Below are 26918 nucleotides of genomic sequence, written 5' to 3'. Positions count from 1 at the left end.
TATGATAAAAATGTTTTCAGATCCAATAGACAACGATTTTTATTTGAAAATTTAAGTCAACATTTTGTAATTGCAATAATAACCTTAATTGAAGAAGTGACTTTATATTTATATAAAATATCATCAAAAAGTACCTCTCGAGGACTTTTCATAACTTAATTGTTTTTATGTTGTATTTATTTTTTGTTATACTTTTTAGTTCTTGTTATTTTTATTTATTTTATGTTACTTTACCTTTTTAGAAATGAATTGTATTGATTTTTTTAAATAAAAGAATACTTTTTGGTTAAAAATTATGTAAAAGTTTGTTTTTTAAGAGCATATTTTTTAAATTTTAAGAGCATATTTTAAAGTTTTTACTGCATATTTAAAGCGCTTAAAACGCTTTTTTTAGAGCATATTTCCGGTTTCCCTGGTGATCACTCATATTTGTGCATAAAAATCGAGTTTTTATATAAAAACTCAAAATATCTAAATTCGCTAATAACATGGCCAATAAGCGTTTAATCAAGAAAAGAAGTTCGATCTGTGATCACTCACTCTGTCCAAAAATCGATTTTTTTTATATAAAAATTCAAAATATCTAAATTCGCTTATAACTTGTCCAATAAGCGTTTAATCAAGAAAAGGAATTCGATCTGTGATCACTCATATTTGTGCATACAAATCGATTTTTTTATATAAAAACTCAAAATATCTAAATTCGCTAATATCTTGGCCAATAAGCGTTTAATCAATAAAAGGAGTTCGATCTGTGATCACTCATAATTCTGTCCAAAAATCGATTTTTTTATACAAAAACTCAAAATATCTAAATTCGCTAATAACTTGGCCAATAAGCGTTTAATCAAGAAAAGCAGCTCGATCTGTGATCACTCATATTTTTTACCAAAAATCAATTTTATTATATAAAAACTCAAAATATCTAAATTCGTTAATAACTTGGCCTATAAGCGTTTAATCAAGAAAAGGAGCTCGATATGTGATCACTCATATTTTTGACCAAAAATCGATTTTTTATATAAAAACTCAAAATATCTAAAATCGCTAATAACTTGGCCAATAAGCGTCTAATCAAGAAAAGCAGCTCGATCTGTGATCACTCATACTTTTGACCAAAAATCGATTTTTTTTATATAAAAACTCAAAAACTCATATCTAAAATCGCTAATAACTTGGCCAATAAGCGTTTAATCAAGAAAAGCAGCTCGATCTGTGATCACTCATATTTTTGACCAAAAATCGATTTTATTATATAAAAACTCAAAATATCTAAATTCGTTAATAACTTGGCCTATAAGCGTTTTATCAAGAAAAGGAGCTCGATATGTGATCACTCATATTTCTAACCAAAAATCGATTTTTTTTTATATAAAAACTCAAAATATCTAAAATCGCTAATAACTTGGCCAATAAGCGTTTAATCAAGAAAAGTTCGATCTGTGATCACTCATATTTGTGAATAAAAATCGAATTTTTATATAAAAACTCACAATATCTAAAATCGTTAGTAACTTGGCCAATAAGCGTTCAATCAAGAAAAGGAGCTCGATCTCATATTTCTAACCAAAAATCGATTTTTTTATATAAAAATTCAAAATATCTAAATTCGCTTATAACTTGGCCAATAAGCGTTTAATCAATAAAAGGAGCTCGATCTGTGATCACTCATAATTCTGTCCAAAAATCGATTTTTTTATATAAAAACTCACAATATCTAAATTCGCTAATAACTTGGCCTATAAACGTTTAATCAAGAAAAGCAGCTCGATCTGTGATCACTCATATTTCTAACCAAAAATCGATTTTTTTATATAAAAATTCAAAATATCTAAATTCGCTTATAACTTGGCCAATAAGCGTTTAATCAATAAAAGGAGCTCGATCTGTGATCACTCATAATTCTGTCCAAAAATCGATTTTTTTATATAAAAACTCACAATATCTAAATTCGCTAATAACTTGGCCTATAAACGTTTAATCAAGAAAAGCAGCTCGATCTGTGATCACTCATATTTCTAACCAAAAATCGACTTTTTTATGTAAAAACTCAAAATATCTAAATTCGCTAATAACTTGGCCAATAAGCGTTTAATCAAGAAAAGGAACTCGATCTGTGATCACTCATATTTCAGACCAAAATTCGATTTCTTATATAAAAACTCAAAATATGTACATTGATTTACATGTATTCTGTTGTTGTAAGACTTTTGGTTTTTGACAACAAACTTAGGTTCTTTGTCTCTCAGTAACGCTCTATGTATATTTTATTCTATGACCATAAGATTCAAATGTAAATCAAACATAACCCAAATCTATATGAATGAAAAGTATCATTCAACCAAACGTTTTTTTTTTTCTTTTTAACTATTTTTACCCATTTCAAACCGCTTCTCACAAATTCACAAATCGAACACAAGCATTTTTTTTAATTTGACAGGACAACGGGTCTGTCGGGTCAGCTATTAATTCTTTTGAAACTTTGATTCAGCCTTATCATTCATTTAAAAAACCTCAAAATTCGTTCCAACAGTAAATGTAAATAACAATTTTAAAAAGTATCTAATAAATTTTTAAAATTATCCACCATTTCCTTCAAAATGTAATAAGTGTGTATACACTTAAAACTTATATTATTATTATCAATAATGTTTGTTATTAGAAGTTATCCTATCTCGGTAGCTTATCAAAAGTGCCTAGTATTTATGACCCATATTAATAGCAAAAATAAAAATGTTACTTTTAATAGTTCGTTTCGTTTAGTTGGTTCATATTTTAAAATTTTTATTTAAATCATTTTTATCGCACAATTTCAGGCATTTTCGGCAGCGTTAGTTTCGATCCAATTCCTTAAGACAGCTACATTTGAATACACACCCGGATAATCGGCCAAAGCACAGCCACGACCCCAAGAAACAACACCAGCCAATTTATGATTTACCAAAAGAGGACCCCCGGAATCGCCTTGGCAAGCGTCTTTGCCACCGACTCCCTCAACACCAGCACATAACATACTGTTGGTTATACGGCCTGGACCATAAGATACAGAATAGGAAACATCACAGCGATCATTGCTGACTATAGGCGCCTCAACTTCTAATAACGTATTGGATGAATAACCTCCAGATGAGGTTGTACCCCAACCAGTTATTACTGCCTTAGAACCATGTTTTGGGACTTCTGTTGCCAAGGTAATGGGAGCAATTGTGACACCATTTAAAGGCAATGGCGTTGATAGAATCATTAAAGCCACATCATTGTCGTATACAGATGAATTGTAATTTTCATGCATAATGATTTTACTAACACGTGCCACGACACCATCTGCGCCATTGCGGGTGCTTGTACCAGCCACAATTATGAAAGTTTCGGGCTGACGATTCAAAATACAATGGGCAGCTGTGACAATAACATTTGCCTTGTAAATACTGCCGCCACAAGTATGAGAGTAGGCATTAGCTGCCGAACTTTTGCGTCTCATCGATACTTGATGGGGATGTTTGGTAATACTGACTGCATGTCCACCCACAATTCTATGATCATTTTTAAACAATGCTGGCTCATCGTACGAAGCCGGCAAGGAAGCTGCCAAAGCCGTTGCTACCAAAACTAAAGTAAATCCGAAATATTTCAACATGTTTGAAAGGCGTCGAAAATTAAACTGAATTTAATGAAAGCAATTTGAAATATTGTTAGACGTTGGCTATTGATTATCATAAATATCGCTTATTATCTTTGTTTTATTGAAGCTATAAATCTTATTTAAAAGATTACTATTTATACGAAACTCATAGGTTCACGCAATTGTTGTTAATAAAATGTATTTTAAGCTTTATAATTCAAATGAAGGTTCACTAACTTTTTATCGATTTTGGTATTTTTGTTGTTACGTTATTTTGCATTTTATGTCACGATATATAAGTTTGTCTTTCCTGGATCGTTGTAGTTAGCGAAGTCGATATAGCCATGTCTGACTTGTTCGGTTCGGTTTTTATTTTAATTCGGGAAAATCGGGAAAGTCCACATATGGCTAAGATATAACCCCTATTTTTCTTCAATATCTGGATTACTAAAGGTAGGGTCCACTTTTTTTAGCACAAATTTGTTTGACGTGTTTACTCTTACAAGTGTTTTGTAAGATCAAACAGCATCAAATAAAATAAAACTAAATTTTTTGTTTTGAATCATCCTAAGTAAAATAAGTTTTTCAAATAAATAAAAGAATTACAATAGTATATTTTATTTAGAGGTTACGTCTTTTTCGTCAAATATTTGTCATGTATGACCCTCCCTACCTTAAGGCCTTAACATAGAAATTATGGATATATAATGACATGCATTTCAAAGATCTATTCAACTACGTCTACAACGCAAACATGGATCAAAATGGGGAAAAATATTGTTTTTTATTGATTTTTTTCACCAAACTTTTTTCTTACCCTAATTATTTTTATTATACATTTTTTTCTCCAGCAAATATTTTTTCAAATTATAAATTTCTAAACGTTTTATTCAATATCGATAAAGGGAATCTCTATAATAAAAAAATCGCAAGTTCGAATAAGTTGTCACTTGTAAACGAATGAGAGAATTAGCCCCCAGAATTCGAGACTTAATGTTTAGAAATGTTATTATTTAGAAATGCAGTCATTCCTATTTGATGTGCAATATATGGGTAATAGCCATTCATCTTATTGAAATCAAATTTGAAATGAATAAAATCAAACTTACCAGTATTTTTGTTTTTTGAAATGAAAATAATTACTTTGATGATGGATGAATATAACTGGGTAAAACATCATGAAACTTGTTACCTTATTTTTGAAAGCCAATTTGTTAAAATCTAAAGAAAATTAAATTAAAAAAAATTAAGAATTAATAAGATTAAAAATTTTGAAACAACTTGATACAAATTAACAAAGTATAAATAAATGATTTCTATAAATATTTAATTGTTTAACATAATAAAATAACATTTATTTGGAAATATTAATTTCATATTATAACAAAGGTAATTAATTGTTTTTACAAATGCAAATCATCTTTCATTCTAATCGTATAAACAATTTTAATAAAACAAAATAAAATTAAATAAAATTAAGGTCTTACTCATAATCAAATTTTGAATTTAGATTTACGCCTTTATTCATAATTAATTTTTAAGTTTATAAATGGTTTTATAAAACAGAATTTCCATGCAAAATTTGTTTTATAACCCTGTAATAAATTTAAAAATTGATTATGAATAACGCCTTTAATATTAAATTTTTTATAAAATTAAAAATTGATTATGAATAAAATATGGTTAAAAACTATGAGGGAGGGTCCACTAATTTTAAATAGTTCTCTTTTTTAAAATTTGTATGCAATTCAAGCTATGACCACATTGAGCAAAAATTTAACACAATTTTGGCTAAACATTTTTTAAGCTATGTAAGATATTCAAGAACTATTTATTTCACACTTAGTATCTCAATAACCTGATCAAGTTTGCTCTTAAATATTTGTTCAAAATACATAAACATAAATTGCAATAATAAAGTATATTTAATCAAATATTTGCTCAAAGTGACTACAGCTTAAGAATACAATTTTAAGTTTTAAAATAAAACAACTACAAAATAAATACTTAATACTCGACGTATGTACGTTTTACAATATGTATTTTTTTAATGTATTTATGCATGTAAAAAAGGGAATCACAAAAACTTGTTTATTTTCTCTTTTGTTTCTAAAAGTATTTCAGATATTCGTGCACTTTTCTTCAAAATATTATCCATTCCAACAAAAGGCATTGCGAGTACTTATTTCAAATGGATCGGTTTTCATTTTCAATTGATTATCATCGACACAACGACCTACTGGATCAACAAAATGAGTTTTTTCTTCATCTCGCATGGGCGACCATAATTTGATGTCGTGATCTATGCCCGAGGTAGCCATGAAGCATATTTCTGGATGAGGTAACACGCAATTGACTATGGCACTGTCTGCCTTATAGATGCTATCTATGTTACCCGATTTACGGTCCCATATAAAGAAATTGCCATCATCTGAACCGGCCACAATGTACTGACCATCGTAACCAAAGTAGTTGGCTTCTTTGATGTCCGTTGTTGTATTGCAGTGACCCACAAAACGTTGGGAATAATCTTTGGCTTTGCAGCGCCAATAGAATTCATCATTAGTCATTTCTCCTCGGTCCAAGATATCAGCTCCTGGTGAATGCTGTTGCTGTTGATGCTGCTGAGGTGTAGTCTGTCTATTTTCCTTAATATCTTTGTTCAGCATTAGCACTCCGTGATTGTTGGCGTAATTGGGAAAACGCCGTATCAATTCCTTTAAGCACTCATCGGCTTCCTGTGTCCGTCCCAGCTCCAGCAACGATCTGGCCAAACGAAAGTGAGCCTTAACATATTTAGGATCCAGTTTTAATGCTGTATGACAATCTTTTAAAGCCGCGTAAACATCACCAAACCACAGCCGTCTCATATAAGCCGTTGCACGATTTAAGTACAAGACTGGCCATTGAGGTGCCTGGCTAATAGCTTCTGAATAGGTACGTATGGCAAGATAATACTTTTCATTTTCTAAAAATTCATTACCTAATTTTTTGAATTCCTCTATGTGTTCGGGCAACTTTCGTCGATTGTGTGCCTGTGGAGGCGAATCAGTATCACCACCACTAGCACTTTCTGTTTCATTAATTGTTTTATATTCGGGCAAATTCAAAAACACTGGCTGCTCAGCATTGTATAAATCATAAAGGTAAATGTGTTCAGCACCCATATTCACTAACAACTCTGTACCGGTGGCATTAAAGGTGAGATGAGTTATAGCACGAGATTCGTGTTCAATACGTTTTGAATTGTTTTTACTAATATGGCCAGGACAAAAATAGGTAACGCATTCTCTAGGTATTGCAGACGATTCGGAGGTGTCTAAAAATAGCGTTTTTCATTAATTTCAATTGTAATAACTTAAGTGCTTACTAAACTACCAACCACGTCTACGTTCAATGTTACGATATCCCGAAGCAACCTTCTTCAACATGCGTCTATCATATAGGCGTGCATAGGGATCATTGGCTCCCACTGCTATATACTCCGTACGTATTGGATTTACTGCTATACACTTTGCTTCAGCATTTTCATCAATTTCAGATCTGAGATAAATAAGGCACACTTGATTTTCAAACGAACGACATGTATGCTGTTCGCGATGATCCAACTGCATAACCGACCCATCTTCGCCGGCAGACCTAGAAAGTTCTAATAAACTTAAACTCTTGAATAAATATTATTGATGTGTATTTACCAAAATATAAATGGTGAATCCGGTGCTGTGGCTAATCTCTTTACCCTAGAAAAGTGACAATGGCACGAATATATCGATTCTGATGGATGATTAATATCGAACAGCATTATTGTTTTGTCCGCAGCAGCTGTAGCAATCAGAGTATCATTGTGTTTGGGCAAAAATTTCACCGAAAATATATTCCCGTAATGTTTGGTGTTAATACTTTGTATGCGCTTTTTACGAAATGGATCCCATAAACACAATTGAAAATCATCGGAGCCGGAGGCCAACACACGACCGTTGCTACTCCAATCCAAACAATTAACACAACCCTCGTGTCCTTTTAAGATGCCATCCTGTTCCAGACGATGTATAAACGTTGGTGCCGCCTGCAAATGCCTTCTGACGTGATAACCAAAGTTGGCATATAACATACGATCATTCAGAAGGTCACTGATATTGATACGTTTTGAATTGTAATGCTTTGGATTTATCATTTTTTTAAATGAACTACAGCAGTAAAAACAAAAATATGATTAATTTAATTTCAATATTCTCCATCACTGCACATAAATCTTATATTTCAGACAATTTGCACTCAAGACGGCCATTCACCTCAAGCCAAGTCCCACAACTTTATACTTATTTAAAATGCATCTACACTATATATTCACCTCGCATTAACAAATTCTTTTCCAGCTTATCTATCAATCAATAGGTCTTTTAAATAGACCCAAAGAGCTCCACTTGTTATTGCAAAATTGCTTGATTTTTAATGTTATTTATGACGTTTTTTAATTATTTAATTTTTTTCTTTCTTCACTTTTTCTCTTTTATTTTCAAGCATTGGAAAAACTTTTTTGTTTTTCTATGTTCGCCAATGCAAAACATTATAAGATAACAATTTACAAAAACTGTAGAAAAAAGTGTTACAAATTAAATTAATTATTTTGCAAAATGACCACTTGTTTTCTCGACAAATGTATAATTATTATTTTTTAACGATAAAGTGCAATAAGAATTTAAGGCGACGAAGAGCAAAATCAGAGATGGAGAATGACATTTTTTTTTGGTATCGATATAATATTCAAATAGTACATACTTTCTTCTGTCTCACAGATAAAAAGTTTTAATTATTTTCGTATCCTAGTTTCAGAATACTGTTATACGCAAAATTTCTAATAGAAAAACAAAATTTCCGATAGGATAAAACTGTTATAGACAAAATTTTGTAATAGAAAAAACTGTTATACACAAAATAATGGACCTATTCCAATAGGCATCCCTGTGCCGACTCAGAAAATGATTCTGAGTCGATCTGTTCACTTTATGGTGTGTGTTTTAGACTAATATTTTTGAGCGTTACAAACATCTGCACAAACACCATATACTCTGCCCACTGTGGTGTCTGGGTATTGTAATGTGTAAATATTGTTTGAAAATAGCATGATTGCGGGAGTACTTCGGTACTTTGAATAACAAAAGTAAAATCATATTAACTTCTCCATCCCTGAAGCAACTGTGTTTTGTTTTTGTCTTGCACTGTTGCCATACTAAATTATTTTCTAACAGTTTTTTTTAATTTATTTTCCTCGCTCTCTTTTCATATTTTGTGCTCTTAAACTCTTTCATTTGTCATTTCGTCTTCAATGTTTTGTGTGAAAATTCAATAATTTTTTTACTTTTCTATTCAATAAAAGTGCAAATGATTTTTTGTTTAATTCAAGTTAAAATAAATGTGAAATAATCTATTGTCTATATAGTTAATCGTTAAACACAATGAAAATGTCTAAAGTGAAAGAAAGTAAAAAAACGAAAACCACAAACGGTACGATACCGAAGAAAACTGGGGGCGGTATAAAAGAAAACTCAGTTGCAGTGGCAGACAACCAGAAGACCACAACAGAAAATTACAATGAAAAAATTGAACAAGTTTTGAATACTTCTTTTATAGAGGAGGAGGAGGACGAAGACGAGGCTGAAGATCAGTTTCATTCAGCTCCAACTACACCGACCAAATCAAATTATGGCTCATTAACAAAGAAAGATCTGTGTGGTGGCCAAGAGTTGCCGTTGCACAAGTGTATATTTCTCAATGACCGTGAAGCATTAAAGTGTCTGTTGGAAAAAAAGACGGAGAATCTATCACAAAAGGACAAACATGGCAATACACCACTTCATTTGGCTGTAATGTTAGGACGCAAAGATTGTATAGATTTACTTTTGGCGCATAATGCCACTGTAAAAATAAAGAACAATGACGGCTGGACGGTATTGGCGGAAGCCATTTCTTATGGCGATCGCGATACAATTTCAATTTTGCTCAAGAAATTACGACAGCAATCGCGAGCACACTTAGAATCCAGAAGATCCGCCATGATTAAAGGTTTAAAACAGATTCAGGATTTCTATATGGAATTAAAATGGGACTTTACTTCATGGGTGCCATTGGTATCACGTATGTTACCCTCCGATATTTGTCGTATACACAAATGTGGCTCGTCCCTTCGCTTGGATACGACTCTAGTAGATTTTAACGATATGCGATGGGAAAGAGGTGATACCTCATTTATATTTCGCGGTGATCAACCCATGAATCATTCCATTACAGTGCTAGATAATGAATATCAATGCTACAAACACATACACTATGAAGATTCGGACATTGAAGATGAGGTGGACATATTGATGTCGAGTGATATTTTAGCAGCCCACATGTCAACAAAAAGTATACAATTTGCTCGCGCCCAGTCTGGTTGGATATTTCGTGAGGACCGCAAGGAGGTTGTGGGCGGTCAATATCAATCCGAACTGTATGCCATACATGGACTAGTACTGAAGCAACGTAAACGCAGGGAACATTTGTCACAAGACGACATACAAAAGAATAAAGCCATGTTGGCAACTATGTCACAAGGCCGCCGTTCGAGTCTCACCAACAGTAACAGCAATTCCACAGATGCTGGCTCAACAAACGTTTCAATTGAAATAGCGAGACGATCTTCACTTCCGCCGCCACCAAAACCCTCCATCACTTGGGAACAATACATAAATGCGGAGACTGGTAAATGTCCACCTCTGGGCCGTACACCCGTCCACAAACAATCGAATAAATCTTTAAAAGCCACCGTTGCCATGAGTAAAGAATTTCCACTTAGTGTTGACATGCTACTAAATATTTTGGAAGTCATTGGACCCTTTAAACACATCAGTAAATTGCGTGAATTTGTTGCTCTAAAACTGCCTCCCGGTTTTCCGGTTAAAGTTGAAATTCCCGTTTTACACACCGTTACTGCTAAGATAACATTTCAGAAATTCGAATTTCGCGACAATATTTCACCGTCGCTCTTCGAAATACCCAAGAACTATGTGGAAGATTCTAGCCGTTTTCCGGACTTATGACCTGGTGAACAAGAACAACAGCAACAAGCGGATGTAAATCGCAATTCAAATAAAAATGGAAAATTCTAAAGACAATCTCCAGGAATAAAAAAAAACATCTACCAAATGGGAAAGATGAATTTATCTTTGTATTCGTGGATAAAAAAGTAAGTTATAAGTTTTATTTTTAAAAGACATTTTTAGAATACTTTTTTTATTATTTTAGTATTTGTTTACTCAAATCTGAACATATTCACAATATTTGTTCACAAGTAAATATTTATTTCGTGCAATTTTTGAACTGATTGTTTTTCGTATTTAATTTTTGCGTTGTTAAACTTGTTTGACTCATTTCCTTTTTTATTTTTACTTATCTAGTATTTACTCAAATAAAGTGATTATAGCTATATGACTTTCAACCGAAAATTCAATACAATAGGGTAAAACTAGAGGCGCAAATGAGTGTAACATAAATCAATTGATTCTTTATAGTTTATTTATATGTTTATACATTCTATTTTATAAATCTAACCTCAAGCTCAATTAACTATAATTAAAATTGAAAAATTAGACAACAGTTTTACTAAAAATAACTTTAATAATTTTATATCTTGTTTGTTTACAGCAATAATTATCAACAACATTGAAGCATTTCTTTTTGGAAAATAATTTTTACTTTATAAACTACCTAATTAATGTTACGTATATCATATCTCTGATCTTCTTACTATTTATAACTTTTGTAATTCATATTTTGTTTTTAACTTTAAAGTTTAAACACTTCTTCTTATCACCAAACATTAAACAAAAATAATATTTATCATAAATCTCATCACTTTTATCTTTGTATACATAATAATTATGTTGTAAGTCACCAGAAAGGAATTCCTACACTTTCCTACAAGTATTTACATATGCAACTTATAAACTATATACTTTACTATAAATGCAAACACCATACACGATAAACATATTTATTATTTAAGTATAAGTTAAATGTTATTACAAGCTAAAAATTATTTATCTATAGATTTTTGTTGTTTTTCAACATCTGCAGCTCATAATTTTTGTTAAAAAAATCAAAAAAAAATTGTTGGACTTTTAAACATGTTATTGAATATCCCTTGTTCTCAAACAAAATTAAAAAATAATAAAAGTTTATCATAGTTTTCATACAGAATTATTTTGGTTAAGCTTGTTACTTTTCATAAACATTTGAGAATACGGGTGAAAATATCAAGAACTGGAAATTTTATTAAAAGTAAATATAATTGTATTTTTAATTTTATTCTGTAGGATAATAGTATTTCCTAAGCTTAGCTTCAAACAATTTAACAATTGCAGCCACACATCATAATTAATAAATACATGTTGATTTGATTTTAACAAAAATTCATTAACATTATCATCAAAAATCTTCTTAATTTTCAGTTTCATTAAATCATATGTTACTCCAAATGTTATGATTGATTTGTTAGTCCAAAACAACAATTTCTAAAATATTTTATGACTCAAATTTTATAAATTCTAAACGGTTTTGACTAATTTAGACGATTTAAAACAAATACGATAGAATCTCAAAATTTTTTTTCTATATAGATTTTCACAAAAAAAAAACAGGTTTTTCACCAAAAACTGGTTTAACATTTTTCTTTTTGTGAATGCTATGGTGAAGTTTAGGAAAAGCTGAATGAATATATACTAATATGCAAATGTTTAAGGGTAATTCCTACATTTTTCATTTGCGACTCCATAAAGTATATATATTCTCAATCGTAATAGATATTAACGACTTCATATGTCCGTCTTTATGTTCAAATTAACTTTCCAAAGCACCCAAATAACTTACGTACATGATTGATACATCAATATATATTCTATAGTCCCATTTAGATTGATATTTAAATCTGACAACAAATGAGATACAGTAAAAAAAACTCTACTACGTCGATTTGTTACCTGATCTATATCTGGATTACTAAGTCAATAACATTGACAATATGGATATGTAATGATACACATTTCAAAGACCTTTCCAACGACGTATATAAATAACGCCATAAAACATCGGAAAGGCATGGGTCTAAAACAGGAAAATATTTTTTACCCGAATTTTTTTTTACCTTAAAAATTTAACATTTTTATTTTTTTTCCATAAATTAGTTTTTTCAAAAATTTTTCACCAAAAAAAAATTTTTTTTTGTAATAAGAATTTTTCACCCAATTTTTTTTTTAATTTTTAATATTTTTTTTCACTAAACTCTATTTTATGGGTAGCACTCTCGATCTCTAATTTCGGCAATTCATAGTTCCCGAGTTATACCACATTAAATATCAGATATCAACAAGAAAAGTGTTCGACTACAAATAAAACAGAGATTTTAAAAGTAATACCTTAATTTAAAGGTTAAAGTCTTTGCGATAAATCAATTTGGGTTAATTAATATCTTTATATTTGCCATATTTCGAAATAATGAAAATATAGAAAATTAAGTGCATTTAAAAAATTTAAAATCTTTAATTGGTTCAAATATGATCATATTTTCGTTTCAGAGGTATATTTTCATACGTTTTATAAATAATATAAAAATTATTCGTATACGATGGCAACTAATGTTTCAACTTTAAAGATTGAAATTATGGATCTCCGAAAAAATATATAAAATACCAAACTATTGTACCTTCTTACCACCAATTCTATGAAAAAAATTATTTTTTTTTCGATGCTGCCAATAAAGTAGATTTGTTCCTTTTTTTACAAAAAAAAACATTTTTTTTAAACAAATTTTTCGGCACTGCCGAATATATGAGTCTTACTTGTTGTTTTTGTTTTATTTCCGTCCAACTTTAGATTCAGAATAGGAATTTTTCATTCTGAGTATTTTTAAAATATGTATATTGAAAATAAATCAGAAACCATTTAAACTATTTGGCATTATCCAAATTCACTTTTTTATTATTTTTTTAACAAATGAAATACTTGTATATTTGGAAGATGTTCGACAAACATGTAAATGTAATAATAATTTAATGTTTAACATATCATTTAATGAACTAAATCTATATATTACCTGAATAAGCCTGAAATTATTGTCCATTCTTAGCCCTCTTCTCCTTAAAGTATTTTTAAGTCTGCCTATTTGTTTGTTTTTTAAGTTTTTAAGTAGCTGTTATTCCAACAGCAATAAAATTAATATTTTTATTATTATTCATTAACCTAAATTAAATAATTGTCAATTAGAAACATTTTCTTAAAAAACAAAGTTTTGCCAAGTCCATTATCATGTAATTTTGGTCATATTGTAACGACACCTCCTAAGCGAAATTGTTTTCCAACATAAGATTACAAAGATGCTAAACAATATCAATTCTTTGAAGAATTCGTTTGGTAAACAAATGTTAGTTACAAGGCGTCGACATATATGACCATCCATATTCTATCTATTCTACACCAATTACCAGTAGGTATTTTAAGAAAACAGTGTATCAAAAATGTTTTGTAGAAATTGCTTGGAATAGATGGCTGGATTTTTGAACTTTGTTAAATAATTTTTATCTAATTGCAAAAAAATTAAAACAAAACAAACATGCATATACATATGAGTGTATTGTATATTGTTAAAAACTAAAAAAAAAATATTTTAAATAAATGAATTCATTGTAGTACATTTAAATGTTAATTTGTGTATTATCATAAGAAATTATATTGAATGTATGTATAAGTGTGTACTTAATATATGTATTGTTATTTATTATTTTAATTAATTTTATCGTAATTTTATTTGAGTTTTCTACATTTTTGCTGTGATTTTAAATTGTTTAAACAACCAACCATACATGATTGATGGAAAAATAAATACTTGAATGTATAAAAATATGTATTTTGTTTTGTAATAAAAATCCTAAAATTAACTTGCTGCCATAATAAAATCTTTAATTTATTTATAATTTTCTCACTTAATATAATTTATTTCATTTTTGTTTTTAAGTTTTAGTTTAATTTCAAAAAACAAAAAACTTTCATAATTTAATGAAAAAACAAAATATTAAATATTTTTAATGTTTAGTATAAATTTAAACCACAAATAAAAAACATAATGCTTGTATTAAGAAATATTTATAATAATTGTATGTTTTCACCAAAAAAAAGAAAGAATAAATAACTACCTACTTAAGAAGACAAAAAGAAACTGGTTTTATTCATGATCTAATATAAAATATGCTACTATGATGCCCATACCATCCGAATGCTTTGAAAACGTTGCATCCAATGGCGATCTCAGAACCCATTCATTTTGTCGACTTAGGCAATAGCCTAAAATGCCAATAATGCAGCACTTAAAAATATCATCCAAGAACAGTTTTAATTATGATCTGGGAATTCAAATATTTCACTATTGTTTAAAATTATTTGAGATTAAAGTGTTTTAGATTTAATATAGAAATAAATAAGAAATCTACTATAGAGCGTCAACTGAAAATTTTTAAATTTTCACTTTTTGCATAAAATCGATGTGCAGTTGTTATATCTACCCACTGTAAAAATCAGCTATAATTTTCTATCTCTTCTCTTTCACCAAAAAATACTGTTGTATCTGTACAGTTGTTTCATTATAATGCATTAATTTTAAACGGCTGGCCCAGCTGTAAAATTGTTTGTCTGTTGTTCGTATTTTTATTTATTTATTTAATTTGTTTCGAGAAGTTTTACGGAAGAACTTTTTGGAAAATCCCTCCGGAAAAGCCGGAAAATGGGAAAAATCTAGTTTAACTCTAAAGTTTGTCTGAAGCCTTAAAATTGGGGCGAGGCGAAGTTCGCCGGGTTCAATATATTTCTGTTTAATTTCGTTATTAAAAATTTTCGAAAATCTTTTCTGCAATGCATATTCATCGTACTTGGTTCTATGCAATCATTCAAAAGAAATATTAAATACAGACATCTCACCTAAATTTAATCACTTTGTAATCACTTGAACCTTTACCTTGCATCAAGCTTTGTTTCAAAAAATTTTTATACTAATTTGTGTCACCAGTTAGGTAAAAAAATGTGTGAAAAAATTCAGTTTAAAATATATTTTTCCATTGTCGATCCAAATTTCTTTAGCGTTATACACGTCGTTGGAAAGGTATTTGATATGTCTATCATTATATATTTATATTGTCTATAACTTAATAATCCAAATGTATATAGATCAAAAATATGTCAAAAAGGTTGTCGTGGTTATACTTTATGTGGTCGAAAATGAAAAATTACAAACGGAATGATAAATTTATATACCACTTACCACTTATGGTAGAATAACTTAAACCAACTTTTAAACAATCAATCGACAGTTTAACTTTTCTTTTAATCATTTCTCTTACTTCCCTTCTAAACAAACTTAATATTTGACACTTTGTTTTACGTATCATTCTAAACATCTCAATGAACGTGCTTGGCAACACTTTTTCCAAAAAGTATCGAACAGCTGTTCAAAACATTGTAGCAACAACAACAATATAAACCAACTAGAATATAACAAACGCAAAAACGCGCACACCAAACAGGCAGAAAAAACACTCTTCAACTTTTACGCAATCGATGCAGAAAAAAGAATCAATGAATCAAAAGATTTTTTTTGCATTCTTAAACGCGTAAAATTGAACTAACTGCCTTTATATTCATCAAAGAAGAGAACACTTTCTTAATAATTACAGCTAATAAGCAAAAGGCCTAAAATGTCTAATTACGGAAATTTTGGGCCCTTAATCGGTGTCATCAACATTAGCAATACGCACTGTAAATTTATGGTAAGTATTTGGTTTTCTCTGGTCGATAGGCTGAAGGAGCCTAGCATAGAGTGATGAAATGAAGACAACTAATTTTGTTTAATAAATTCCAGATCTATTCCACAAAAAATGCTGAAGTTTTGACCTCACATGAATTGAAATTAAAACAAATTGTCCATAATGCCGGCTGGTGTGAATACGATCCAAATGAAATATGGAAACATACAGTGGAGTGTATAGACGTATGTATCTGTTTATATTTATATGATATCCGGTGTTATATTACATCAATTTTTTTTATGTCTTAAAGGTGGCTTATAAAAATCTTGTAATATTAGAAATCAGCCCTCATGACATCATCGCTGTGGGAATTTGCAATATGCGAGGCACCACAGTCTTGTGGGACAGAGAGACAGGTTCAGCTTTACACAATGCTATTGGTTGGTATTTAATTTCATAAGGCAAATACATAAGTATTCTTAACATTGAATTATGTTTCTTTTGTTTTAAAGGTTGGACAGACAGTCGTTGTACATCGTTATTGAAAACATTGCTTAATAATTTTAAACGCAATGTAAATTACTTGAGATCTGTGACAGGTTTGCCGCTGAGCACGTGTTTTAGTGCTCTGAAAATAAAATGGTTAATGGAAAATAACGCGACTGTTCAGGAATCTCTAGAAAGGGACACATTATGTTTTGGTACTATTGACTCATGGTTATTATGGGTATGTAATATAATTATTATACATGATAGCTAAAAAATATAATACCTATGATTAATATATTTATTTAAACATTTTAGAATTTTACTGGCTCGGAAATTTGTGGTGTTCATGCCACCGATATAACAAATGCTCAATATACGGGTTTAATGAATGTCAACACATTACAGTGGGATAAAAATATTTGCAAGTTTTACAAAATTCCCATGAATATACTGCCAAGAATACGTTCCAATTCCGAAATATATGGTTACATTATCGAAGGACCTTTAAACAACATACCCATAGCCAGTGTAAGTTCCATCTATTCATTTATATATAGATTTATATAAATACAAGTGTTGCTTTTTTTTGGTTTTGGCTCAGTGTATAGGCGATCAGCCGTCCGCGTTGCTGGGTCAACTTTCATTGAAGGCTGGTCAAAATGTGTGTTCAATAGATGATAGCTGCTTTGTTCTACTAAACACTGGCCAAGAATATGTCGAATCTGATAATGGTTTATTATCGCTGGTTTCATTTAAGTTGGGTCCACAGGCAAAAACTAATTTTGCTCTAGAGGGTGCCATCAGTAATGCTGGTTCCACGGTAAACTGGCTAAAAGATGGTTTACGCATTAATACTGAAATCAACTCTAACGATAATGTGGTTGAAGTATTAAATACATTTTTAGGTGAAAGTTCAATGATTTCATCGTCGTGTTCATCGAGTATGTTGAACGCCGAATGTGGTGTGGCCGCAAAAAGATCGGAAATAACATTTGTACCTGCTTTTCATGGTTTATACGCACCATATTGGCGTTACGATGCTAGAGGGTAAGTTAAAAATATTTTTCGTTTGTTTTATACCCGTCACCATGAGTTGTAATGGTATAAGTTTGTAATATTAAATTTGTTTCAATATTATAGTCCAACTTAGGTTGCTATTTAAAATTGAAAAAACCGCAAATATCGTTTTTTTTCACCCATATTTTTTATTTTCACCAATTTTTTTTTAATTTAATTTTGACCAACAATTTTTTTATCAAATTTTGTTTTTTTAAAAAAATTAAGAAATTTTTTTTTCAATAATTTTTTTTTAAGTATTTATTTAGTTTAAATTTTAATTAGTGTAATAATTTAATTAAATCGTGTTTGTACTCGTATAGCATACTCTTAGGTTTAACCAGTCAAACGACTGCAGAAAATGTTTCACAGGCAGCTTATGAAGCAACTGGTTTTCAAATACATGAAGTGTTGGAAGCTTTCAAACGTGATACAAAAACTTGGGATTGGTCAAATATGAAAGAACGTCTGGTGTTCTGCGGTGATTATGCGGAAAATTCAATATTTGTACAATATATAGCCGATATTGTGGGCATCATACTAGAGAGGCCTCAGACAACATCACCTAGTGGGCTCGGAGCCATGATTGCAGCAGGGATAACTATGGAAGTGCTCAATACAACATATGCTCAAATTGCATATATGCCACCATCAGATGTTTTTAGTCCTACTACTACTCCCAACAGTAAGTCTATACATATTACGAATTACAAATAAAGAATCACACTAAACTTTAATATATTTTAATATTTTTCTTTTCAGGACGTTCTCTTCTATATAAACGTTGGGAGTACGCTGTGAGAAAATGTTTAAGCTGGGACAATTATGAAAGTTTTGAATCTGATTTAGCTATATTTGCTCAACGCGAACGTGATGCCAATCTTCCTTTAAGGCGTTCATTGCCCGGCAGTATATTTTTAACCAGTGCATTTGTATTCCTAATTGTAGCCAACTTTTTACAAACTCAAAAACTAACTTAAACAAATGAAACTATTGTAATTAGTTAAAGACCAGGCATTTTGTTATATATCTAGTTTAAGCTTCTAACGTACAAACAAGTGTTAAAGATAAAGTTAAACATTTAATGCTACTTTAATTTTAACATTGATTAGGTTATATTTTTATTTTTATGATTTTTTTCCTTTTGTACCTCATTTTTATTAAGGATTTTTCTTAACATTCTCTTTTTATATATTATTAAATTATTCTACTAGTCATGTGTTGAAACGTAATTTATTTTATTTATAAACAAAACACAACTATAAAAGAAACAACTTGGCGGCAATTAAATATTTTCATAGTTTTGTATGTAATTGAAATTTTAAAAAGAAAGTTCCTTTCATTTTTGTTGATACTCCTTAAATTACAAGTACGATTGCTTTTAATGTTACTACTTTATATTTATTATTTAGTCTTAACGCCACAAATGTTATGTATGTAAAAACATCAAAAAAAAAAGACAGCAATTTTAAGAAGGATTTAAATGAAAATATGAAAAAAAAAACATTTGTATATTATTATTAGGCTTTATTTTAAATTATTCCAATTGATATCAAATTGTACAAGAGTTATAAAATATGAAAAGCCAGTGGCTGCTGTTAAATATGTTAAATGGCGATCCAAATAAAATAAACCGCAAATCCGAAAACGACCATTGTATGAAATTAAAAACAATGAAAACTTTTCGCTCTATATTAAAGAAAAAAAGTAATAAAACATTTAATTATTAAACAATGCAAAGAATATATATCTTTACTCTTCGCTTTATGTTGATAACTTTTATTTTTCAGCAAAGAATTACACTATTGATTGAATGTTCGATTTTTCTTTGAAAATTTTCGAATTTATATGAATTTTAATTCGAAAAGTTATTATACCCTTCACCACGAGTGGTATCATTCCATTTTAATTTGCAGCCCCGTAAAGTATTTTTTCTCACAATTTTTTTTAGAAACTGTAGAAATTACAAACGGAATAGAAAACTTTATTCATAAACAATATTTAAATAACGTTTTAAATTCAAATTTTGTATGGAAATTTTAGTTTTTTATGAATATAAAAAGATTTCCATATAATGTGATGAGTAAAGAAATTTCAATAGATAGTTGTATGGATGTATATGTTGTGATAATTCTACATACCGTTTCATCTAATCGCTTATCCAACATGGGTAACTGCGAAAATTGTCTCATAATTCGATGTGTCCGTTCAATTTCCACTATTATCTTGTCACTAATCAACGTTACAATATACGTATCAATATAAAATATAATGGCAAATATAAAATTCAATACAATATCGGGAATATTATCTGCGTTTGTCGAGTGCTTAAAAAGCAAATTGAATAGCGTGAATAAGTTAGTTAAATTACTTATTAATGTATTTAAAATCAAGCCCAGCATTTGAAACTGATGCATTTTAACACTATCCCCGTATAGCCGATAAATATCTAGATATCTCGAGGAAATAAATTCCAAACGATCACTCAGTAAACAGCACAAGTGATTAACAGTACCTTGACGCCGGTGTCGCATTTTAAAATAATAATATAATTTATTTTCTCTTAGAATTTCATGAACCTGCTGCTGCAGCTGACGGATAAATTTGAGGGCTGAACAATTTATAAAATAAAAGTAATCAGCCATATTTTCCGTATAATTCCACAATATAAATGTATAGATTTGAAAATATACCCGCACTGGATGTGAACCCATATGATATTGATATAATATTTCGGCTATTTGTACGCCCATCATGGCATTAATTAGACCAAACTTGAAAAGCAACATGAACTCGAAACGTTTACGCGGTACTTCCGTGCCACTGTAGCGTTGATTAAAATCATCCTCCAAACTTTGTCTGCGTTTCGTTATGGACCGTATTGCTTTGTAATGAACAAAGTTCGCTATATACGTTATAATAATCGTACAATATTTTATGAGAGTATTTGAGAAATTGACCAGCAATTGCAACTGCCAACGACGATCCTTTGTCTCAACTAAGTTATTTATATTCCAGACAAAATATATTGGTAAAATCACAATTATAAAAATGTTGACTATGTGACTATAAATTACGGCCACATAGTATTTCAACGATTTTGTAGATATTTTTGGTATATAATTAATGACCACCAAACCATATAGTGTGGCATAAATATGACCAAATATATAAATATTGTCTTTATGTTTTTCCCAGAAACTTGGCTTTTTTAACATGTTGCCCGAATATTGTTGGATGTAAACTAAACTAACGTATGAGTAAAATTAAACCAATAAGAATCCTTTTACACTTCTAACCAGATACAAAGTGCGTGCTGACAACTAAGATAAGAAATTACATTGCCTTTTGCGTGTGTGCGTTTTGTTCAATAGAAAATCTTATTTAATTAAATTATATTAATAATGATCATACTTATTAGCTGTTTCAAATTGGAATGATTTCTGTTTTTTATACATAAATTAAATTTGTTATTTACTTGCTCCATTCTATTATTATACTTTCATCATGAGTGGCAAGGGTATAAGTTTGTCATTCCGTTTGTAATTTCCATATATTTTGTATCGTTATAGATAGTGGAGTCAATATGTCCGTCAGTATGTTGAAATCAACTTTGCAAAACCACCAACTAACTCACATGATTGATACATCAATATATCGCCTATAGTCCAATTTAAAATCGAGAAAATCGGCCCACAAATATATTTTTCATTTTCCTATTTTTTAACATTTTTTTTTTTTCATAAAATTTTATTTGTTTACCAAAATTATTTTTTTAAATATTTTTTTTACAAAAATTATTTTTTTAAATATTTTTTTTTAAAAAAATTATTTTTTTAAATGTTTTTTTTTTACAAAAATTATTTTTTTAAATTTTTTTTTACAAAGTTTTTCTTTCACCAATTATTTTAATGTTAGATTTGGGAGAGTCGTCCCCTCAATTAAACAATAGTGTACATATAAGCATATACATCATTATTTATTTTTTACATAATAATCTACATAACTGATTTTATAGTATGTGGTCAAAATTTGGTGAAATTCTATTTCCACAAAGTTGGTCAAAAGATCAATTGAAATATTACTTTTGTTCCAGATGTCTACTAACACAAAAATGTTAAACTCAATTATTTCAAAATGGCAAAAAAATTATCACTATTGTTTTATTAATGGGACGAACCCAATACCAAATAAATATCTTACCATTTTTCAGTCCAGGAACACCTCTATTCAACATTATACAGTGATAGATAATCGTTTGTAAGCACATAAATTGTTTTTATAAAATTACTCTAACCCCCAGTAACACGAAGTCTGGTTATGTTTTAACTAATAGTAGCTATACTGACAATTTTCAAAATGTATTTTGTAATAATCCTCGATTTATTTTAAGAGGTTTTAGTATACATATATGTATACAATATATCTAGCCTAATAGGCTATGGATTGATTTTCTGACTAAAATTATTCTATGGCCAGTTTATATTTCAGAATGTTATCCCATCCAATGCAGAACTAATCAGGTACAATTATTACAAAGTATGTTCTCAATTTTAATTTCCCTAAAATGTCAAATACATACAAACTAAAGACAACTGACAACAATTAAAGCAAACGACAAAAAAAATAATTTTCAAATATTCTTTTATTTCTGTAGTTTGACATAACAAGGTAACTGATTGACAGCTATCCCTAACAATTGTACCTGGTTGATTCTACCATGATCCTATCGAAATCACGTCGCTGACATGGATGACAGTTTTTGATATTTAATCAAATTACAGATAAGTATTATGTACATATTATGTATGTATTTAGAAATGCTGCCCAAAAATCGTATTCAAACTCTGCAAAAACTCAATAGTTACCTAACAGAAACTCTTCAATTATTAGAAATTATGGAGGTCATATCAAATAAGTATTAAGGAAGAATTAAGTTTTATAAACAATTTCTACGATTTTATATTAAATAAATTTAAGTACTTACATGTACATATTTCTACAAATGTCTCACCAAAATTTCAGTTATTTAGCATAAATTAATAAAATTGTAGGTATTTCATAATTTATGAAATAATGTCCATTATTATTATTATTATACTTATAGTTTCTTTAAAAACAAGAGAAAACATGTTCACACACAAAAGATTGTCTATTATTGTAGTTTATAATCAGAATTTAAATTATTAAGATAAAAAAATGCACTTTAACTTCTTTTTTAATTAATCAATAAACTATTTATTTCGTTGATTTTAATCCGTTTTTAAATTTAAAGTAAATACAATAATTTCGCAGTTATATTGAGAATAGTAAGCTTAAAAGAGAACAAGAATGAAGGAAAGACTTAACGGTTTTCTTACACACATACATATCGTACTTATGTATGTAAGTATGTGTTTTAATTACAAAAAGATAAACATTTTTTATTTATGCTTAAAAGGGAAGAGTACAAAAAGAAAACAAAGATTTTGAGTAATTAGTATGTTCGTTTTATAGTTATACGTGAGTTTTTAGGATGTTATTAATAAAAAAAATCAAATTTAGTCAAGGATTAGATAAATAAAAAAATATTACCATAAACATAACCTTGAATTGGTTTTGCGATTTTTATCATGTTTGAATTATTCTTTACAACATCACCTTAAGATTCACTATATAACAATATGACTAGTGTTGTGCTCCATTAATAATTTTGTGCTATTGTCTTGGCAATTAACGGTGTACGCGTATGTCCACAAAAAATTAGTCATTTAATCCTCGTCGTCATCGTCATCCTCGGGCACAAACAAATCATTTTCTTCTAGGAAATTCGCTACACTTTTACTTATGGCCGCTCCTATAAAGAGACCAGGTACTACAGCACACACAACACCCATCATGCCAAATGGCATTTCCTCAGGTTTAGGCTTTAAGGCACCACTACGAAAATGTGTCGCATTACGCCTTTGTATTTCGGTAATGGTACGACCACCAAGTTGTCTCATCGTTGAAAAATTTGTCGCAGATGCTGCAGCTTTCAGTTGTGTAAACCGTGAGATAATCATTTTTATTGGAAATTTCACTGATCTTAAATATATATATATAAAACGTATTATATATTTTTTTCAAAGCTTCTTTTATATGATTTATACCCAAAATTTTTACGAAAATTGATGCAAAAAGTTGTAAATATAGAAGACGACAGATGATTGGGATAAACGCAAGGCGAATTCATACAAGGTGCTATCAGTTCTACAAATACAACAATTGGTCTTAACAAATGTCAATAAACAAAAATGAAAAATTAAACAAATATGTATTAATACTTAATGTAGTGTAGATAATTGTATAGTGAGGGCTTTACTTATTTATGTAAAAAATAAATATTTTGTTAATACGATTAGAATATGTACAAGGCGTATTAACAAGGTGAGTGCGTCCCGGCAACAAATACAACAATGCAAAAACAACAGGCAATTTGTTTTTGTTAAAATGTACGTTAAATGTCAAAATCAAGGCGAATTAAAATATTACTATGTTATTTACAATAACAAATGTAAACATAAACAATGTTTGACACATAGTGTACATAAAACCACAGCGAATTAAGAAACAGCTGATTTTATGCACTCACCTTGTTAATACGCCTTGAATATGTAGATATTTAAATATACAAGCTTTGACAACTGTAAGAACCAAAAAGCGAAAATGAAAATTATCCGCTGTTTGACTCCACCTTGTATAAATTCGCCTTGGATAAACGAGTTCATATAATATGACCAGTGATGCCATTATCAGAAGACGAATCGGACAACAGTTATGTTTTAATTCATAATGTTTTAATGTTATTTATTACTTAAAAACTTACTTATTAAAATCGAAGAGACCTGCAAAAATGGCGTACGTATGCAGAAAAATGCACAAAACCAAACAAGAGTCTACTTCAAATGAACTACTTTAACTACTCTAGTAGTTATCAAATATTATTAGCACATACAGAACTTTAAGGAAATGTAAAAAACCGTAAAAAAGGGAATCACTATATAGTTTAAAGCGGTGTAATTATTAAAGATGCAATTCGACAAAAGTACGAAATCTTTCCCTTTCTCCCTACATGTGAAATTTCGGAAAAAAATCCCTACAAAAAGGGAAAATTCCCTACACTTGGCATCACTGAACATGACCATTGATATCACTGCTGCCAGATATTTTCCAGCCCTCATTCCCATTTCCATTTTTTTTATCCCCAAATACTCTAAAAAAAATAATTCTTTATAATACATAAATAAATATAACGGCGTTACCTCTGAACGCCATGTGGCTACAAAAAGAAGAGAATGGCATACGGATTATAACTCCCGAAAATAATTTAGTGTTGATCTCATAAAATAAACACGACAAAGAGTTGTGGTATGATCAAATAGAGAGCACCATCAAAACAGTACTTATGGTAGGTGAAAAATCGAAAATTCCCGAAGTTCGCATGATTGACTACAACTATGCGTCTAATCATACGATTTACGGAAGTGTCTATGTCAAGGGAAACTTTTCCAATGGTGTTATGCATGGCAATCCACTTGGAATATCCAAATGGTAAAATGTACTCAGAATGTTTTTACCCAAAGTTGGCCTATACAAGGCAGTTTTAAAAACGGTAAATTCTGGGGTCACGACACCTCGATCATAAACGAAAAAGAGCTGTACCAAGGTAATTTTCGCAATGGACTCTTCAATGGACATGGTCATATGCAGCACAATGATTACGTTTATATTGGTGAATTTGTGGACAATCATAAGTGTGGCTACGCACTGTTATGGGAGAAAAATATTTGGGCTTATTTGCGGATAACAAACGTGTGGGCAGTGGTGTTTGTATCACATCAACTGGAAATTACTTTGAAGGTTCCTTTGCCAACGATGAATTGACTGGAAGATGTATTGCGATATTTCCAAATGGTTTTTATTATGAAGGCGAATCTAAATTAAATGGTATTATATGCCCATTGGAGACAATAAACCTCTATTCTCCGAGTTTGGGATATTATTTATCTGAGAGGTATAAATCCCACCCAGCTAAATAAGGTCTTAAATCTTCGCCGGCTGCTGGCAGACTCAACATTTGTTTACAAGTGCACTTCTTTTATAGTGCTGATCGTCCACGCATAAATACACAATACTAATAACACAAATGTAAGCTGCTGTTCCATAGTTGCTTAAGTGTACGTATTCTTGTTAGCTTTGTTGTTTCCCTACTTACTACTAGATGGCGTTACTTAAATTATTATCACAAATAACGTTCAGAAAAATTTTAAATAAAAGGACAAATTCATGGAGGTTATAATGTAACTCGTTTCGAAAAGAAATTCGTTCGAATTTGTATGCTTTATACACTGCACAGTGTAAGATTTTGCTAATCTAGCTGGACAAAAGTCGTTTTTTTGAGTTTCAATTTGAGTAAATATTTTTATCAAATATGAAAGAGCACTTGTTATAAAATAAGAAAATGCAAACACTTTGCCTAATTTGTCAACAACAACAATATAACGGTACTTTAAACTTTTATTTTTGAGTGAATTGAAATCAACAAAAACACTTACACGAAATTGTACATTTTTAAAAGCGTGTAACTTTTTATTGGAATGAAATTTTTTAACGATTCTTTTTTTGTTTTGAAGATCAACTTATTCGCTGTTAATATCATCAGAATTTATTTTTAGAACATAGAAAATTCTTTTAGTACTATTTCATTTAAAAAATTACTATTTTCGTTAAGTTAGAAAAAAAATTCTATAATCGATAAATTCTTTTCTATATAAGGCTATATCACCAAATTATTTTTAAACGATCGTCTGAAGTACGTACCTACTTTAAATCATATTTCGTTCCGTAAATCATATTTGTGGAAAAATAAGCAGTAGATGTAGTTCTAATTCTGATATTGATTA

General features: G+C 29.8%; 6 protein-coding genes across 6 annotated transcripts; 2 read left to right on the top strand and 4 right to left on the bottom strand.

Annotated features, from left to right (window-relative positions):
- Positions 1–2759: 2759 nt before the first annotated feature.
- On the bottom strand, positions 2760–3664 carry LOC135962000 (trypsin zeta-like). The gene has a single exon (XM_065513669.1). It carries the CDS (start codon positions 3635–3637, stop codon positions 2813–2815), a length of 825 nt encoding a protein of 274 aa, XP_065369741.1. The 5' UTR covers positions 3638–3664; the 3' UTR covers positions 2760–2812.
- A 1283-nt stretch (positions 3665–4947) lies between these two features.
- adp (adipose) lies at positions 4948–8295 on the bottom strand. The gene is made up of 4 exons (XM_065510846.1): positions 7974–8295; positions 7318–7809; positions 7005–7261; positions 4948–6941 (listed from the first exon to the last, which is right to left on the bottom strand). Exons 2-4 carry the CDS (start codon positions 7794–7796, stop codon positions 5773–5775), a joined length of 1905 nt encoding a protein of 634 aa, XP_065366918.1. The 5' UTR covers positions 7797–7809; positions 7974–8295; the 3' UTR covers positions 4948–5772.
- Positions 8296–9016: 721 nt separating this feature from the next.
- Positions 9017–11684, top strand: LOC135962188 (ankyrin repeat domain-containing protein 13C). Its single transcript, XM_065513965.1, has 2 exons — positions 9017–10847; positions 11306–11684. Exon 1 carries the CDS (start codon positions 9079–9081, stop codon positions 10699–10701), a length of 1623 nt encoding a protein of 540 aa, XP_065370037.1. The 5' UTR covers positions 9017–9078; the 3' UTR covers positions 10702–10847; positions 11306–11684.
- Positions 11685–16203: 4519 nt separating this feature from the next.
- On the top strand, positions 16204–19642 carry LOC135962103 (glycerol kinase). The gene is made up of 8 exons (XM_065513844.1): positions 16204–16470; positions 16563–16691; positions 16760–16889; positions 16962–17176; positions 17254–17466; positions 17540–17985; positions 18318–18679; positions 18757–19642. The coding sequence occupies exons 1-8, from the start codon at positions 16399–16401 to the stop codon at positions 18972–18974; spliced, it is 1785 nt and encodes a 594-aa protein (XP_065369916.1). The 5' UTR covers positions 16204–16398; the 3' UTR covers positions 18975–19642.
- On the bottom strand, positions 19522–21241 carry LOC135962104 (gustatory receptor 10a-like). The gene is made up of 2 exons (XM_065513846.1): positions 20136–21241; positions 19522–19683 (listed from the first exon to the last, which is right to left on the bottom strand). The coding sequence occupies exons 1-2, from the start codon at positions 21210–21212 to the stop codon at positions 19522–19524; spliced, it is 1239 nt and encodes a 412-aa protein (XP_065369918.1). The 5' UTR covers positions 21213–21241.
- Positions 21242–23205: 1964 nt separating this feature from the next.
- Positions 23206–24140, bottom strand: EMRE (Essential MCU regulator). Its single transcript, XM_065511342.1, has 2 exons — positions 24126–24140; positions 23206–24060 (listed from the first exon to the last, which is right to left on the bottom strand). Exon 2 carries the CDS (start codon positions 24036–24038, stop codon positions 23745–23747), a length of 294 nt encoding a protein of 97 aa, XP_065367414.1. The 5' UTR covers positions 24039–24060; positions 24126–24140; the 3' UTR covers positions 23206–23744.
- Positions 24141–26918: the final 2778 nt, after the last annotated feature.

This window comes from Calliphora vicina, chromosome 5 (genome assembly GCF_958450345.1).
Source record: "Calliphora vicina chromosome 5, idCalVici1.1, whole genome shotgun sequence".
Lineage (NCBI taxonomy): Eukaryota > Metazoa > Arthropoda > Insecta > Diptera > Calliphoridae > Calliphora > Calliphora vicina.
This window is presented reverse-complemented; position numbering and strand designations above follow the sequence as displayed.